The sequence below is a fragment of the Chionomys nivalis genome, chromosome 8, assembly GCF_950005125.1.
Source record: "Chionomys nivalis chromosome 8, mChiNiv1.1, whole genome shotgun sequence".
NCBI classification, from domain to species: domain Eukaryota; kingdom Metazoa; phylum Chordata; class Mammalia; order Rodentia; family Cricetidae; genus Chionomys; species Chionomys nivalis.
In genome coordinates, this window is record NC_080093.1 from 37,192,577 (window position 1) to 37,212,311 (window position 19,735).

Genomic DNA, 19,735 nt, shown 5'->3' on the forward strand with positions numbered 1-19,735 from the left:
TTTATTTGGTTTACTAAACACTTCATTTATAGTGTTTCTATTTTTTCTTTTCAAAATCTTACTTTCCTTAAGATATCAATAGGCTAAAATGACATTATCTAATATTAAACATATGCTAATGGGATAAGAGATAAATTCAGATGATGCCAGACAGGTATTCACAGAAAATGTAAAAAGAAAATCAAACTCCAGTTAAAAGTTATAAATGATCAAGTTTTATGAAGAGATAATATCCAATTATAAAGCTTTCAAAGAACAAAAGAGGTTGAAGATATAAGATGTAAGAAATATATTAAACTAATAAAAAAACCTAGAATGGTCAAATTAGTATTAAATTAATTATATTATCAAGTAAATAGTATTACCATGAATGAAAAAATTTCATTTTATAATGAAGGAAATTTATCAAGGGAAAATTTAAAAAATATTTACCAAATATTAGAGCTTAAGATATATAAACAAACAAAAAATATTTATGTAGCTGCTGATAAAAATAGACAAATGAGCCAGGCATTAAAGGCAACATGCCTTTATTCCCAGCACTTGGGAGAGAAGTGGATTATCTGTGAGTTTGAGGTCAGCCGGATCTAAGGAGTTCCAGACCAGCCAAGGCTACATAGTGAACACTTTCTCAAAACCATAAATATTATATCTATGTGTGCATATATGCAAATGCACCCTTGTATTTTTTATTAAAGCGTATTTTTGTAGTAGAAAACTAAAATATCAGAAAACACATATAAGACCTTTAGAGTACTATTGGCAGCTTGATGTATTGATATAATAGCCTCTTAAGGGAAGCAAATACGCATTTTCTTTAAGTGCACACAGAACATTTAGAAAGATAAATGATATTGCAGGCCAAAAATAAACCTCATAGATTTAAAAGTGTTCAAATAATACAAAACATTTTTATTCAAAGTATTAAATTTGAAATCAATATAAAATATCTTTTAAAAATCTCTGTTTTGAGACTAAATATTGCACTTCTGAATGACCCATTAGTCAAATAAGAATTAAAAATTCTTTTCTCTTCTTTCTTATCCTTTCCCCTCTGTTTTGCTTGTTTGTTTTTAAAAGGAAGGTATATTTCGATTCACAGTTTTAGGGGATAGCCCTTTGCAGCAAACTAGTTGCGGCAGGGGCATGAGGTAGCTGGTCACATTACATGTGCAGTTAGATAGGGACAAGCAAATGCTACTGCCTAGCTTGCTTTCTCTTTGCTATTCTGTCTGAACAAATTGCTTGCATGACATAACTTACCAGCATCACTCAAGACATTTTGCACCTCTTAGAGAAGTTAAATTTATGATAAAAAGATTCCATGAAAATCTCTTAAGGCCTAGTTACATCATTAGAATATTCAATCAAATAATTGAGAGAGAAGAAATTCTGATTATGTTAAAACTTTTCTAGAAGTGGAAGAGCTAAGAATATTTCCCAACTTTCTCTGAGATGGCATTATTTTAATATCAAAATCAGACAAATGTGTTAATTTTTATTTGCTTATTTGTGTATATGTGTATAGGTAAATGCATGCCCAAGACAGATTTTTAGGAATGGATTTTTTTTTTATTTTTTAATTAAAATTTCCACCTGCTCCCCATTTCCCATTTCCCTCCCCTCCTCCCAAATATTGCCCCCTCCCCCACTCCCCTCCCCCTATCCCCACTCCTCTTCTCCTCCCCCCACTCCATTCCCCCTCCCTCTCAATACTGAAGAGCAGTCCAAATTCCCTGCCCTGCGGGAAGACGAAGGTCTTCTATCTATGTCCAGGAAGGTGAGCGTCTAAACAGGCTAAGCTCCCACAAAGCCAGTTCATGTATTAGGGTCGAAACCTAGTGCCATTGTCCTTGGCTTCTCATCAGCCTTCATTGTCCGCCATGCTCAGAGAGTCCAGTTTCAACCCATGCTTATTCAGTCCCAGTCCAGCTGGCCTTGGTGGGCTCACAATAAATCAGTTCCACTGTCACAGTGGGTGGGTGCATCCCTCGTGGTCCTGATTTCCTTGCTCATGTTCTCCCTCCTTCTGCTCCTCATTTGGACCTTAAGAGCTCAGACCGTTGCTCCAAATTGAGACTCTGTCTCTACCTCGATCCATCGCCAGATGAAGGTTCTAAGGTGATATGCAAGATATTCATCAGTATAGGATAGGGTCATTTCAGGTTCCCTCTCCTTAGTTGCCCAAGGTACCAGCTGGGGACATCTCCCTGGACACCTGCGAACCCCTCTAGAGTCAAGTTTCTTGCCAACCCTAAGATGGCTCCCTTAGATAGGATATATACTTCGCTGCTCCCATATCCTCCCTTCCTATATCCCAACCATCCCAATCCCCCGAGCTCCTCCCATCCTCCCCTTCTCATGTTTCTCATCCCATTTCCCCTTTGCCCCATGCCACCTCACCCGCAAGTTCCCAGTTTTTGCCCTGCAATCTTGTCTACTTCCCCTCTCCAGGCGGATGACTATATGATTTTCTTTGGGTTCACTTTCTTATTAAACTTCTCTAGGATCACAAATTATATGCTCAATGTCTTTTATTTATGGCTAGAAACCGATTATGAGTGAGTACATCCCATGTTCCTCTTTTTGGGTCTGGGATACCTCACTCAGGATAGTGTTTTCTATTTCCATCCATTTGCCCGCAAAATTCGAGAAGTCATTGTTTTTTACCGCTGAGTAGTACTCTAATATGTATATATTCCACACTTTCTTCATCCATTAGGAATGGATTTTTATATGGTGTTGAGGGGCAGGGTCTCTTTTTATTTTTTTAATTAAAAATATTTCTTTTATTTTTTGAGATTATAATATAATCACATAATTTCCACCTTCCCTTTTCTTCCCCTGAGCCCACCTGTATGCAAAGTTAAATGCCTACAAAAAACTGTGAGAAATAGAACTTTAAAAAATAGCATTTACAATATTACAAACAAGAATTGCAAAGTAATTAGGCACAAATTTGAAAAGAAAGTAGTCCAAACTTGAACATTGAGGGCTACAAAATATGGCTTAAAAATTAAAGATGGTAGAATTAAATAAATACACCCAATTTGTGAATGAATTTAAAATTTTAAATTTATGCCCTGGCAATGCTGAAGCATGCATAGGCAGCCTGTATGTGGCGGTTCTGTTGAACTTGTCCATATTAGGTTTCATGGTCTAAGTTGATGAGGACGACTGACCAGGTCTTTTCCTCAAGAGGGCACCAGGTCTTATCACAGATGGTTGTGAGCCACCATGTGATGGCTGGGAAATGAATTCAGGACCTTTGGAAGAGCACACAGTGTTCTTATCCGCCAAGCCATCTCTCTTAACCTCAGAGAAGATCAATATTAAGATATCTGCGATTTGAATCAATTAACTCAGTTTCATTTACTATTCTATGATGCCTTTTAAAATGTTTATATTAAGTCAAAACCCAACCTCAAAATTTAAAATACAAAGGACTTTCAAGAGGCAAATAAAGTTTGAAAAGAACAAAGAAGGTTAGAAGACATATATGAAGACACATGATGACAAAGACAAGGTCACTTCCAGGACAAGAGAGCTCTGCTTCCTCAAACAAGGTGGTAGTTGGTTCTCCTAACCCTTCCACCGGGCTGTCTCAAAGCAGTGGTTCACAAACACTCACTCTCAGCTCCAGTGTGTCCTGAAAGCATTTAAGATAAAGGCAGCTACTGGGTTTATGCAAGAACTACCAAACATACTTTCCAAGGTAAGATGCTGGGGTCTTGTTTCAGAGGCACAGTTTTGTGACAGTGTTGCACATTAAAGTTGGGAAAGAGTTGCCACAGTTTCTTCTGTCTAGAAATATGCCAGGATTTGGGAGACAAAAGAGGTCTGCAGACAGTGGCAGGCTTCATTGTCTCCGAATGAAGAGAGTGCTGATGGCCTTTGTCCATCAAATCCATTAAATTTTACATCAAATGTTGCCAGGCTGAATTGATAAATAAAAAATAAGATAATCTCATGTCTAGCCATGAGGATACTGACAATAATTAAAGCAAACAGCTTTACCAAACACAATTTGTTGCTTTGAACTAACAGTCTGTAAAAAGATTCTCAAAAATAATGTAAAAGTTGTGAAAAGAAACTCAGGATTCTAAACCTTATACTATCTCTTTAGAAATCCCTTCTTTTACACTCACACAATCTAAGCACACATTCACTATAATATATCATAACTCACAAGACAGAATAAAAGGACAGTTTGATTCTTCGGTTATAAGATCACTTTTAAAAACCAGAAATGAAGGTCTATGGGGGATGTCTTTGAGCTGCGATCCAGCTTCTTGGGAGCATTTAAGTACATTAGGAAATTGAGGAGCTCTGATACTAACATACTGATTCCAAGTCTAACTCAAGCATCTGAAAAATAAACAAGATTGATGGAGTAAGCTGGTTAAGGGTCTGCTTTTACTGTAAGCCCCCAGAACCACAGGAGTGGCCAGGCCCCTCCCTCAATGGTCAGGTTCCACCTGCAGACTACTCTGACTACTCTAACTACTGAATCCTGTTCCCATCCTAAAGAGTAAAAAGCCCAACCCATGGGCATGAAATCCCATCAATCTCCACCCCAGAAAGCTCCGCCCTGAGAAATTCCACCCCCTTTCCAAGAAGCTCTATATAAGCCCTGTATCCTGTTCAGTTTGCTGCTGTTTCTCACTGAAGCGAAGGAAGCCATCCTCCTGTTTTTCTCTCCCAATAAATTTCTTATGTGAGGTTTATTGTGCAGTGTACCGTGTGGCTTTGTGGTATTCCTTGGCTTCCAGCTGCTAGGATAAAGGTACGGTTTGTCCCAAGAACCAAAATGATGTCATCTCATGTAAAACAAAGGAAGGACAAGAGATAAGAAGCACCTATGACCTGCACTCTGTTTCTCTAGAAGGGACTCTGCTTTTTCCACACCCATCATCATCTTTCTGCTCTCTTTCCTATCATCAGAAAATTAATGAATTAATGAATTAATTAGATAATTAATTAATTTAATCTTAGACCACCGTCTTTCTCTGCATGATGTGATGGTTACCATCATAGTCTTCTGGCATTTAATCAAAGTGAAATTGATTGCCATAAACAGAAAATGTCTCTTATAATCATAATGCAAAATGTATTAGGACGGAGAAGGTCCAGACTTTCACGGGCTTGGCAGTCAGTCAAACCCCTACTAAGTGCTTCTTACCTCGCATCTCTTTTTTTCAGTTGACACATAGTCATGATAATTTGTCCTGTGGGTACCAGAATACTGCCAAGAAAAGGGATTCTGAATTATGTGAGGAAGAACAAAAATTCTCTTCTTCCAGACGCCATTGACTGCTGATCTTCGTATTGAACTGATTTAGTTGTTGAACTGAAAGACCTAATGGTTATTTCCTGTTTATTGATCAATGTCTGTACCACAATCCTTCCTCTAAGGGCTAAAAAAATAAAAGAAATTGGACAATGATGCTGACTCCAGGTTAGGTGACTTAAGTTTGAGTTTGGCTGCCTCTGCTTTCAGCATTGGTTATGGCCATTAGTAGGCATGCGTGTCAGAGGAGCTCTGAGTGTCAAAAGAAAGAATTTAGTGTGATATATTTTTCTTAGTCAGTAGCCTTTAATATTATCTCAGACTAAGTATGATGACAGTTTTCCTATTTGTAGAATCCAAAGTATGAAGCTAATACAAAATAGATGTATCTTCTAGAATTTTAGATGAAATTTGCCCCAAATTTGGAAACTTGGTACTATGTTGTGTTGCATTTAGTTTGCACAGGATCCCTGAGGCCACCTAGGCAGCATAAGGAAAGAAGAAACAGTAGTGCTACATTACAGAAACATACACAATCACAATCAGTTAAAACAAACCCAAGCTGTCTAGAACCTATACAGCCAACAGAGCCCTTTGCATCATCTCTCCAACATTAGTTTTTCAGAATTATTTCTATGATGTATCTAATGCCACAGCATAACAACAGTCTCACATACGTATAAAAAAGCAGCACAGAATACCTTCTGGAAGAGTCCCAGGTCTTTGAAGAGTTTTCTACCTTTCCCTCTTCCTCCTTAACTCAGGAACAACTCAGGAATTATGAGGGTGCAGTGAAACCAGCAAACTGGACCACTCTGTGGGTAGAAAGAAGTTTATTGGCAGAACAATCTGCCAGTTGGCCTTCAAGAATAGAGGACAGCAGCTTGATGGGAAAATAAAAAGATTTTATATGGTAGCAGGATGGGAGTCTGAGCTGATACAGTCTGTTAGGATTAATCCAGAACTAGATGGCCTTGCCCAAAGCTGTTGACCACTGGGGCAGTAGGGAGTTTTCCTGGTAAGCAGAAACCAGCCTTGTAAGAACACTGAGTTTAGGCTTCTGTTTACCCAATAGAAACACTTCTGTTTATCTGGTCAGAGTCCTTCTGTTTAGGACATTGCCACCTGAACTGCCATTTTGGACTTGCCACAAATAGTACTTCCTGTTACCACTTTTTTCCCCCACAGTATTTTTTTTCTAATGAGCTTACTTCCTCCAGATTTTTACTTTGTATTTAAGTTCTCGGTTGTTGACCGGCACAGGTCTTTCTCATCTGGTCTTTCTATTGCTCCCTGAGACCTGCTCACACCTCACCACCTGTAACAATCCTATGTAAAGGTTATTTTTCCTTCAGTTCACTAAGGTATAGAGTTTAATCTCTAGGCTTTTCCTAGGAGAACTGGCTGTCAGCCTGAGACCTCAGAGCTGTTTCCCCTCACTAATTTCTATGACACAAATCCTATAGTTAACTGAAGAGACAGAGATGAAAAAGAATCTTTACTTATCTACTATCTAAAAGAATATTTACTTGGTACTAGACAAGTCAGGACCTGTTTTCCATCTCCAGTATCTTCAAGAAATAGGAATTATCCAAAAGGAATAAGTAGTTGAATTCATACTGATTAATCTTTTGCTTGATTTTGTAAATATTTAAAGAACTATAACAAATCGGAAATAGCTTGAAACACTAACTAATAGGTTTTCTGTCCCCCAACAATAAATTTCTCTGCCAATGCAGTAAGCTAGATCAAGCCAAGTTTGAAAAGATATAGCAGGTTTATTTGAGCAAACCAACTTCCGGGTGAGGTCTCCAGTCCCAGAGATTGAGGTCAGAGAAGTTGTGACCTGAACTAAAGCAAGGAGAATAGGTTGTAGGCAAGGAGTGGTGACATGTGTGCCACAAGCTGGGTTTGTGCCTAAGTATGGTTAAAAGCTGAGCGTTTAGGCAAGGATTTGGGCTGCTGATAACAATAGAGGAGAAATTGCTAAAAATGTAGAACTGGGATTTTTTTTGACTCATTTCTTTGTTCAGAGGATCTCTTAGTGGGTAGGGTTTGGAAAGAGAGACAGATAGGAATGGGGTCTTCTGGATTGTGCTGGGGGTGAGCTGATGACACCCTCCATCTCCCTATCCCTTCCCTAAACCCCACTGTGCCATCCTCCACCTCTCACCTCTGCTAATAAACCTGATGTGCTACTTTTCCCACTCTCATGGGTCTTTTGTGAATGTTTCCTTGGTGGGATTTGCCGACCTATATCTTATATCTTTTTATTTTTGTGATGTAGTGGGAGCTGTGGGCTGTGTTCCTGCCGCCACAGTTCCTGGTCGCCTGGCTAGCTTATGCCTCGAAATAACAACACACAAACTGTATTCTTTTAAACACTGCTTGGTCCATTATATCTAGCTTCTTCTCGGCTAACTCTCGCACCTGGACTAGCCCATTTCTAATAATCTGCATAGCACCATTAGGTGTGCTTACCGGGAAAGATTCAGCATGTCTGACCTGGCGGCTGGCTGGTAGCTGGCTGCATCACGTCTGGCTCTGAGAGGAGCTGCCCTGCATCTGAGCTCACTTCGTCTTCCTCCCAGCATTCTATTCTGTTTACTCCACCCACCTAAAGGCTGGCCAATCAAATGGGCCAAGGCAGTTTCTTTATTATCCAATGACCTTCCTCCTTCACCGTGATTGTGTTTCAATTTATGTGTTCACATGCATATGTCAGTGTACAGGTGTATACATGCATGTATTTGTGTATGTATAAGTCAGAGGACAATCTCAGGTATCAATTCTCAAAAGCCATTTATCTTATTTTTCATTTTTTTTAAAAAAAATTTATGATACTAAGGCTCTCATTGACCTGGAACCCAGTGACTCTGCTAGGATATTTGACCAGCAAGCCCCATAATTCAACTGTCTATGCCTGCTCAGGACTGGAACTGCAAGTGGCCACCATCAAGCCTGGATTTTTAAAGTGGTTCCAAAGAATCAAACCCAGGTTTAAGTGTTTACTCAGCAAGGACTTTAGCCATGGAGTTATATCCGTAGCCCATACTTGTATCTTTCTAGTTTTTGAAAGTGGTTCCAAAGAGTCAAACTCAGGTTTTAATGCTTACACAGCCATGGAGTTTTATCCCTGACCCATACTTGTATCTTTCTAGTAAACTTGTCTGATTCCACCAAAGTATATGAAGACCAAGATCATCCACATTGTCCAGGTTTCTTCAAAGAAACAGAAATATGATGTTTTAATAATATAGGATAAATACATAATTTTTATTACACATAAATTACATACACACACTGGCTGATTCAGGACAACTAAGAATTTCCAAGACTGGTCAGCCCAAAGACCTGAAAACTAGAAGCTCCATTGATATGAGTTTCAGTTAGAGTTTGAAGGCTGGAGCAAACCAATTGCCCACAGATTCATGTAGGGAAGGCAAATGCTTTCTTGTTCAGCATTTGCTTTATTCAGGTCTCCAATGGATTAGATGATGTTTACCACACAATGGGAACAGAACCTTCTTTACCTAATCTGCCATGCCAAATGATGATTATGTCCAGAAACAACTCTTGTGAGATACATGATTTAATTATACTGACTTTCATGTTTCAGAAAATTAGAAAATCATAACTCCAAATCTAATCTCCAAGTCACATATTTAAAAGTCATGACTAAAATGATTTCAGAAATACATCTCACATAGACAACTTCTTTCTGTATTTTTATAATGTTGACCTCAGTATCTATTGTTAGTAATAAGTATACAAGTTGGGAAAGCCATATATTGTACTTATTTGTAACATTTTTACCTGTCCATACCTACCAGTTTGCATATACTTAATTCTTTGCTTATTCCTTCCTCTAAAGTCTATTATATTTCAGTGTTCTTCTATTTTCTCTGGACCCCACTGTTGTAAGGAGAGTAGGCCCTTTGTTTTGGCTGCCCATCTATCTTATACCTAAAATAATCATACAGAAGTTATATTAATTAAAACATTGTCTGGCCCATTATCTCTAGCCTCCTATCAGATAACTCTTACATCTTGATCTAACCCATTTCTATTAATCTGTGCTCATCACGAGGTCGTGGTTTACTGGGAAAGATTCAGCATGTCTGACCTAGGAGCTCCATGGTGGCTCTCTCTCTGCTCTTCTTTCCAGAATTCAGTTCTGTCTACTCTGCCTACCTTAGTGCTGCCCTATCAAAAGGTCAAGGCAGTTTCTTGATTCAACAAATGAAAGCAACACACAGAAAAACCTCCTACACCACCCTACCTCTTGTTCCAGAATACTGGGAGTTTACACTTCAATATGCAATTTGGGAAAGAACATAAGTCTATCTCATCATTTTTAGGATAAAGTTTTATTTACCTTATATAATGAAATGTGATTGTAGTGGTGTTACAGGGAGCCCACCAGAGATGACTACTCAGGCACAGTTTATAGCCAATAGAAGTTTTATTCCAGTCATCTGGAACCACATTGACCATTGAGAGCAAGGGACTTTTAAATACAAAAACACCCTGGTATCTAGCTGCAAGAGAATGTTTTTCACAAACAAGTATTTAACAGCAGGAACCTTTTACTGTCTTACCCTGTCACATTCCTCACTGGTTCTATGCGCATGAGTCAAATTGTTGACCCATCCTATGTATGAGGATATAGTTGGTCCTAAGGAGAGAAAGCTTACATGAGTTTATTCTGTGTTTGATATAGTTGGCCATGCAGTTGAGGATGCAGGAATTCACCATTAGCCCGGTGAGAATAAGAATCAATAGTCTGGCTAATGTTGACAGTAAGGTGTTCATCCATAGAGACCAAGTAAATAGAAACTGATAGCCAATTTTCTGATCTATACCTCCTTTCTTCCCTTTCATTGAGACTTCTCTGGCCAAAGCAAGGTTTTCCCTAATTATTGCTGATTGGTTGGCATAGAAAACGCAAGTTTCTCCTAAGCCCATGCAAAGTATTCCCTGCTACAAAGTGTGTGTGTGTGTGTGTGTGTGTGTGTGTGGTGGGGCATCCTTCTTCAGTTCTATAAGACTAGCTCTGTGAGGGAGTCAACTTGGCTTTACCTATGGAAATAGAATTCTTCCGATGTCCAAGTTTTGGTTCTCAGCAATCAAGGATGCAGGCCCTTGTCACTCACACAGATAGTAATACACAAAGAAACACACAGAAACACATACAGAGAGCTACAGTAATACAGAGAGACACATAGTAAAAACAACCAAGGGTGTGCACCACACTTTCATATACCTGAATTGACTAGGGGAGTCTGGCAGCAGCCCACATGGACAGGTTTTATGGTCATGTCTGCCCTCCATTCTTGTGTCCAAACCACGTGGTGTCTCCTATACACTAAACTTAACTTCCATAGATATTCAAGCCAGATGAATTTTGAACCTTTCTGTTCTTTTAAGTGGCAGTTGGCAGTGCCTCTGTGGAACTTGACAGTGATGAGTTAGAAAAGATTTTTCTGGAGCCCTGGAACATCTCAATTGTGTATTCACTAAGAGTCTTCTACAGCCACTCTTCCCTGCTTCTGGGGGTCCCAAGACTCCTAAGTATTGGGGTCCAGTCTTTACGAATTTTACTGGATCTTCCAAAGTGTTATCGGGAGCCCACCAGAGATAACCATTCAGATACAAGTTTTAGCCAATAGAAAGTCTTTATTCCAGCTATCAAGGACTACACTCAAGTATTCAGGACCTAAGTGTGGCCTTAAAAACTTAGAGCTAAGGGGCTTTTAAAAGTAAAAAAGACATACTGTCATACTATCATCTTGCTTGACAGCTACAGGAGGGCTTTTGTGAAAGCAAGCGGTTTAACAGGAGCTAAGATAAGCAGAAGGTGAGGTTTGCACAATCAAGCAGTTTAACAGAAGCTGAGGTAAGTTATCTGGAGCATCCTGGTCTTGGGCTCTTAGATCTGAGTAATTTTCCATGGGATTCTTTATCAAGGAGATCAAATTCTAGTTAAATCTGAAATTACCTCAGCAAGAATACAAGATGGAGCATCTGCATTGTCTTGCCCTGTCACAATGGCTTTTTTTTTTTTAATCATATGTATTTCTTATAAATATCAAAGTTCTGGTTTCAATTTTATTTTACTTCTTCTTTTGCCATGTATAAAATACAGAGATGATAATATTTGTCTCATTGGATATAAAAAAGCATCAGTGTCCAGAAAATGTGTATTATGTGTATTGACCAAATGAACATAATCTGATAAGCAAAAGTAGACTTGTACTCATGTTCTATGTAATGGTATCATATATTGTGATAATTTCACAGGGTCAGAGAACCTATATCAGTATTCTTGAACTGAGGAGATTGTAACTCTGTGTAATACTGACAGTGATGAAGAAAATAAAGTTAGTAGGCCTGGGTTTTAGATTTAAAATGACTTCAAGGCAAACCTCTCTGTGAAAAATTCTCCCTGTGAGCTAAGGTTACCATTTTATAATCTTATCACATTGTAGTTCCTTGATTTCCTAATCTGGAAAATGGAAAGAATAGTTAGTTCCAAGAAGATTTATCAGAATACAAAAGCCTCCATTAATTGGCAAAGTTGAGCATTATTTGAACTTCTTGGCTCAAGAGTACCTACTGTTACGATTAAAAGCTGGTCTGTTTCTCACCTGATGCATATCAAGGTAAAGGGTATTGATGATGTTTTACCCAAGCTACATAACGTGATCATCTTTAACTAGTAAATTTTGCTTCTGATAAGTGTTTTTCCTATTAGTATGCCAACCTGGTTACCTGAGAAAGAAGGTGAAAGTGCTTCTGACTGAGTCTTTGAGATGCTCAGTCTCCATTCTAACACTATGGGAGTACTCACTAGAGGACTCCCAATGTTCAGTAGCTGTCCCAGGTATAGGTAATATATATGCCACGTCTCAAGCACAAAACTTTAGTAAAATTATCAATCAATTACAAATCAAGTAGAAGTCTGGTGTTTTTAAGCATGGTTGAATCTGGGAGGAAGAAGTAGGGATGAGTGGATGAATAGATCTCTTATAAATTTATAAAAACCTTGGATTCAGAATTATTTTTTATGGTCAATATTGACTATTGTCTCGACTGGATAGAAAATTTTATAAAAAGTGATTTTACCCTTGAAGGACAAAAATCAGAAAAAAAAATTCAATCTAGTATTCACTAGACTTGCATTTTCTATGCTTGCCTTTCTTTTGTTGTTTATAAGAAAATTAACTAACACGAATATTTCTTTTTCTTGGTGTTAATACTGTTGCCAGAAAGAGAAGGGGAATAGTACAAATTCCAAGAAGGACATTACCGCCCCCCCCATTCCTTTCTCCCTCCATCCCCTCCCCTAGTCCTGTCTTTAGTTGCAATCCTTCCTGAACTGTTCACCTCCATCCTGAGTCTCCCTGCCCCCCCCCCCCACTGCATTTTGTTCTCTGGAAGATGCTGATTAACATTTGCTAATGTATGCTAATGAGTGTTAATTACCATTTCTGATGTGAACAAAAGCAATGCTACAAAGAAAGGATAAAAATGGGGGGAGGGGTGTCCCTACCTCCTCCTCTTGCTTCTCTGTACTCATAACCTTCTGCTTCCACGCCTCTTTCAAATTTCCTCAGCATTTTTTGTTTCCTTCTGTTTATCCAGGATTTCTGGCAGACATTCTTCTTCACCACTTGGGATATTGCAGGTGTGCTCTGGAGAGCAGAAAGATTTCCTTTTTGTTCTAAATAATACGAAGATCTAAGCTTAGCTGCTATGGGTTTTATAGCACACATTTGTATTTTCATTTGGTTGTTATTTTGGTATCTTAATACTATAAAAGACTGTAGCCACAAGAACTCCCAAAGGGATGATTTTCATTTCACTCCACTTTTTTATGGAGACTACCCTGTATGGAGGGAACTGCCGTGTTAGAGCGCACGTTCTGATTATGTATTATGACAGCATGGTTCAATACGAAACACCCCCTCCAAAGAGTCTAAGCAAAGAACAGAGTACACTCACCACTGACTCTTGTTTTTTTGGTTTATTTATTTATTTTATTTATTTGCAACCACAAAGAAATCTAAATGTATTCATAAATAGCTATTTGTTTGTTCAGTTTGTGTGGTTTAAAAGGAAAAAAAGCCAGTGACTAAACCACACAGAGTAAGAAATGGTTTTTAGTCTTTTTTTTGTCGACTGTCGGTATCGTGAAGAATCTAATTGCAGCTTTTCACACTTACACCAGCATGTAATTCACCATCTGAAGAACTCCACCTCAGCATTTCTTCCTCCCTTCCAGTGTAGGGGTGGGGAAATTTGGAAGCACACCAGCTATTCTCTTCAGTCAGCCTAAGTTTAATTATAATTTATTGTGCAACGAAAGCAAAAGGGAAAATAACAAGGATTTGATGTCTTCCTTTCTTTTCCATAGATATGTATGTGTGCATATATATATATATAAATAGAAATAACTCATTTATTCAGTAATATATGTGCACCAATTTAGATATAGATATAAATTCAAATATACATAAATTTTGAATTACTTCCATTTTAAAGGATATAAAGGGGATCTGTATCTCAAGTGACTTTAGTTCCTTGTGTTTTTCTAAGTGTTAATAATCCTTTGTCTTTAATCTCATAGTAAAATGTGTTTTCCCGCAGACTTCTTCCTGTTCAGTTTAACAACTGCAATATTTTGTATTGTGTTTCTAATAAGGCAGACATCAGTAGCTAATTATTTTCTTCTTCTGGGTGTCCCAGATTCTCAGAAAAATGGGCACAATACAGATGGAAGAACACTGGAGCAGAACCACCACTATTTCAGTCATACCCCTCCTTACTCAAATGCCAGCTTATTATTCTCTTTATAAGTTAAAAACTACAGAAATTTAAAATAGCCATGCAGCATTGTTAAGACATTATAATATTAAAAAATGTGAGCCATTTTAAAAGTATTTTTAATGTAAATTTTTATTAGGAAATTTTTGAGGCATTTTGTTTGTTCACTTGCTGGTTTCTCCCTCTCTTCCATTATGGTATTTTTGAATGTGTGTGCCTTGTGAATGCTGAAATCTCTCTTAAAGGATAAGGCGCTGGTACATGTAAATCTCTCTTAAAGAAGACAGGCTAGCTCTGTCGAATTACATCCTTTTCCAGCTTTGATGATATTGAAGTATAATGATCTCATTTTCATTTTCCACCCCTGAGAATTTTTGAAATGTCTTATAGTTTGCAAGTTTTTTAAGACAGTTTATTGATATGAGAATCAAGGAATTCTTCTCTTCACCCAATGGCTTTCAAGATTATCACGCTCCATCCCATCACCAAGAGGAGTAAGAATACCACAGTAAGAGCAATGTGCATCTTTTCTTGCCTAAAAACAGCAGAAGGAGAAGGAAGTAGAAGAAGAAGTTGCTCAGTCTTTCGTTTTCATTCAATTTTGTTAACTGAATGGCGACATATCCATCTGCTTCGTATCCACAGATAGTGTTATAGTAAATGAATGGGAACTGACAGTTGGGCTTTTCTCTATGGAGAGTGTTAATCCTGAAATTCTCAAGAGAAAAACCAGTTCCAAAATTTGAAGCAAGCTTTAATTAAACACTGGCCAGGAAGATGGACTCTGACCAGATCCACCCCTGGGTTCCCAGGGAAAGGCAGCTAGTCACATTGTGCAGAAGCTTATAAAGGCAAAACCCATAATTCACTGCATTTTCCATTGGCGTTATTCAGGGCCAAGCCTATCCTCTGACTTATTTCCTGCCTATGTACCTGCCGCCTACATGTGACCGAGCACATCCAGTGTAGTTGGGTCAAATAAACGTGTTTAGGGGACTGAAAACACGTGACTTCTTATTTCTCAAGAGCTATAGCTCCCAACATTCCAGGAAGTTGTCTTGTCCTTGGGCAAGTGAGGCTTACAGATTAACTTTGTCTCTTAGAAGAGATCATACCTGACTGTGGTTTGGTGACTGACTTGACTACACAAGGCTCACAGTATGGAAATCCTACTTTAGAGCTAAATTTATTCATACACTTTGAAATTTAGATTTATTTGATTTTTGTTTAATTTTTAAGAGAAACAGGATTTAAATTGTTCTTTGGGAAGGCATGTCTATGTGCACATGTGTGTGCACATACACACAGAAGTATCAACTATGTTCTCTGTATCATTCTCTGCATCATGCTAATGCTAATTTTGTCAATGTGGGGAAACATAGTTTATGATTTAAGGGACTGCTGGATGGTTGAAGATCTAGAATATTCAGAGCATTAAATTTCCCAACTAGCCTATTAACGTGGATTCTACAAGTTTAGAGAGATTTAGAAAATAGCTGTTTTCTATTGGTTTTCTGACCTTTCCCCTTAAATGAAGAGATCTCAGGATTTTGTTAAGGGGTCATAAGTCTTCCTTATTTCACTCTGCAATACATCATATTGTCCCCGACTTTCAAGTTCTTGTTGAAGCAAAGTATTGGTAGTATAAACAGATGAAGGTGTTTTGTTTGTTAACACAGATAATTTACAAAATACATGATTAAGTGCGTGACTTTAGATTAGAGATAAATTATTGTTTTGTTTGGGTGGGAAGTCATATACCCAAAGAGTCTGGAATGTTTGGATTAAGGCTTCACCCCAGTCCCTGGCATCCATAAATCCAAAAGTCTGGAATGTTTGGGTAGAAGTTGCATCCTAAGCTCTTTCTGCTGGGAATTGCCTCAGTCCAGACTTTACCTCTGAGAAAGCCTGCTAAACTATGATCCCTCCCCAGAGATGCTCAAGACCACTCCCACAGGGTATTTAAACAGCAACCCAGAGAACAAACATGAGGTTTTCTGGCCTTCCTTCCCCAGTTACCTGGGAGTTCTGGTATCCATTAATCGTGGGCTTTCTTAAATTCAGTTTTATTTGGTCTGATTCGGATTATGCATTGGCAGAGAGGTTTATCGGGGTGCAGAAACTTTCCAGTCATAATATTAGTTCTTATAAATGCCATTGGCCCTTTTGATTTGTCTTTCACATCTCCAAATCTAAGCAACACAGACCCATGCTCTTCAGAAGGAAACATGCACAGGAGACTGGGGAGGTGGCACAGCAGTGGAGAACACTTCCTGTTCCTGCCAAGGCCCCAATCTTGTATAATGTTTTGATTATGTTCTACTTGGAGTGAGAGGGTGGAGCTAGACACTGGCTGACCAAAATTAACCATAGAGGTTTGGGGGATTGTAGAAAGAGAGAAGACAGGAAGTAGTAAGGTGGGGCAGGCAGGTTTGGATGGGGAATGGAAGACATAGGAGGTGACTGGTGGCTGCTCTCTACTTCTCTGATCTTTCAGGTTCTTACTCCAATGTTTGACTCCTGATTTTTATTGATAAAGATTCATTAGATTAATGCTTTATCCACATTGGATGGCTCAAAAATGCGTATAACTCCAGCTCAAGGGAATCTGAATCCCTCCTTTGGTCACCATGGCACCCTGACAAGTGCTTTCCCATTGGCATAGAAGAATATTCTAAGTAGAAAAACTAGCTGCTTTCTATACTATTCTAAGGCCGATTGTTATTTAGTTTTTATTTGTATATACACTAATGTATGGGCACATGTGCATATATGCTTGGAAGTCAGAGGACAAATTTCTGAGTGGTTTCCCCCCTTTCATTGATGTAGGTGGGTCTTCTTTCTATGTGTTGCTTTCATTGGTTAATTAATAAAGAAACTGCTTGGCCTGATAGGTCAGAACATAGGTGAGTGGAGTAGACAGAACAGAATGCTGGGAAGAAGGGAAGTGAGTCAGACGCCATGATTCTTTGATCTGAGACGGATGTAGGCTAGAATCTTTCCCAGTAAGCCACCACCTCGTAGTGCTACATAGATTATTAGAAATGGGTCAATCAAGATGTGAGAATTAGCCAATAAGAGGCTGAAACTAATGGGCCAGGCAGTGTTTAAAAGAATACAGTTTCCGTGTAATTATTCTGGGGCTAAGCTAGCCGTGTGGGAGCTGCATGGGATAAAAAGCAGGCCTGCCTGCAGCTCATCACTACATTTCACCTTGCTGAGACAGGTGTCTATGGCTGTTGTTGTACTTCATAGTCCAGGCTAGCTGGTCCTTGATAGTTTCAGTGATTCACATTTCTACCCATCACCTCCCTTTAGGACTGCTGGGATTCTATATGTGTGCTACCATATCTGCCTTATTACAGAATCCAGGTACAAACCAATGATGGCCTTTGCCCACTGAGCCATCTCCTCTAGCCGCAGCCAATTATCTTTTATTGCCATAAAACTCAGGCTTTGTATCAGATAAATGCAAAGCAAAACATTTCTGAGATTCCATCTTACACCTGTAAGAATGGCGAAGATCAAAAACACTGATGACAACTTATGCTGGAGAGGTTGTGGGGTAAAGGGAACACTCCTGCATTGTTGGTGGGAGGGCAAATTGGTACAGCTCTTTTGGATATCAGTATGGCAATTTCTCAGAAAATTAGGAAACAACCTTCCTTAAGACCAACAATACCACTTTTGGGTATATACCCAAAGAATCTCAATCGTATCACAAGGACATGTGCTCAATATGTTCATAGCAGCATTGTTTGTCATAGCCAGAATCTGAAAACAACCTAAATGCCCCTTGACCAAAGAATGAATAAAAAAAAATGTGATACATTTTCAAAATGGAGTACTACACAGCAGAAAAAAAAAATAACGACAACTTGAAATTTGCAGGCAAATGGATGGATCTAGAAGATATCATATTGAGTGAGGTAACCCAGGACCCAGAAAGACAAAGATCATATGTACTCATTCATAAGTGGCTTTTAGACATAAAGCAAAGAAACCAGCCTACAATTCACAATTCTAGAGAACCTAAACAACAAAGAGGACCCTGAGAAAGACAGACATAGATGGATCTAATCTACATGGGAAGTAGAAAAAGAGATGTCCTGAGTAAATTGGGAGCATGGGGACCTTCGGGGAGGGCTCAAGGAAAGGGGAGAGGCAGAGTGGGGAGCAGAGAAAAATGTATAGCTCAATAAAATCAATAAAAAAAAATGAAGAATAAAATTTCTATTCAGAAAAAACCCCTCAGGCTGTGGTCCACACCACATTCCTGACTCTATGGCCACCATATTGGTTGATTGATTGACTTCCATGTTGCCCAACCCATTGGTCAATTTCCAGTTTAAAGTATGGTTAACTGGCAGTCGTGACATATTTCTTTGATATACATCACTTGTCTTCCACAGCATCTTATTTTTGCTAGAAATTCTGGGGAGCCCCATGAGTTACCCCTGCTACTAGACACATCAGGATCCTTTCTTGAGGTTCTAGTCTCACAAATAAAGGAATTTAGAATGGACACAAACAGAAGCTCAAAGACAATGTCACAGTTTCAAAGAAAAATGCCAGGGCAGGCACGTTTACTTTTCTGCAGCTGCCCAGAAACAGACGATGAAGGAAAGGAAAAGGTTCATGGAGAACAAGCAGCCCCATGACAGAAAAGAAAAGTCCCAGAAACATGGATTCTAAATAGCCTCTTAAAGTAAGAGAAAGGAAAACAAGCAACCATAAAAATCCAACCTGCCAAATAGACAAACAAAAAATAAGGAAAATTTTTACCTTTTACCTTACTCAGAAGGATCTTTGGATCCAACAGAGCCTCACGGTGGCTGGTAAGAGACTGCATTAGGGGACAGAATTCTGATCAGAAAAGTACTGAAGTACCCTGCCTCATTAAAGGACTGCTCATTTCTCCCATCTCTTCAGCACACCTTAAGCTGAGTCTGTCTTTGTAAGAGTGGTCCCACTTTCCTGAGGGGTTCCCCTTTTGCTAAGTAATTGATCTGTCCACTTTGAATTTTAGGTCTTGACCCAGGCCTGAAAATTTGTTTTCTTGATCAGAGGAGAAGCTAATGTTTTTCAATGGGCCTTTATTGCTACTGTGACATGCCCTTCTCTGACTTGACCTAACACCATTTGGGAGACAGGTCAGGCATGAGAGCGCTCAAGCATTGACATTCCTGGCCTTCAGTCAGGACAGGTCCATTAATGTTTTCAGTTTATAGCCAGAAGCAGGAATGGAGGCCCCTGTCCCTAACTGCCCATTTCTCCCATCTCAGTTCTATTTTCCTTGCATCTCATTACTGTTTGCTTTTTAATTTCTTAGTGTTCTACCTGAGCTTAAGGTTTTAAAGATTTTCATGCTAATTTCAAGTTCATATTTCCAGCCCACACTTTCTTTGGAACTTCAGGCTGAAATACTCAACTGCCTATTTAATGTCATGCCGGAGTGTCTTAAAGGCATCTCATGTATAAACCCAATATTAAAGGAAATTGTTGCAAAGGCATCCCCCCTCCCCCGGATCAAATAGAAAACTCCTTAAATCAAGGACATTTTCTATAAGACTTTGTACATTCCTACCCCATAACATTTCTGTGTATCTTTGTGGA

At 38.8% G+C, this 19,735-nt stretch overlaps 1 protein-coding gene across 1 annotated transcript in view; it reads left to right on the forward strand.

Moving 5' to 3' along the window:
• Positions 1-18,776: 18,776 nt before the first annotated feature.
• Tmc1 (transmembrane channel like 1) overlaps positions 18,777-19,735 on the forward strand; it is a 117,463-nt gene continuing 116,504 nt past the window's right edge. The window contains exon 1 of the mRNA XM_057777616.1: positions 18,777-18,792. Coding sequence (XP_057633599.1) covers positions 18,777-18,792 — 16 coding nt within the window. The remainder of the gene's footprint in view (positions 18,793-19,735) is intronic.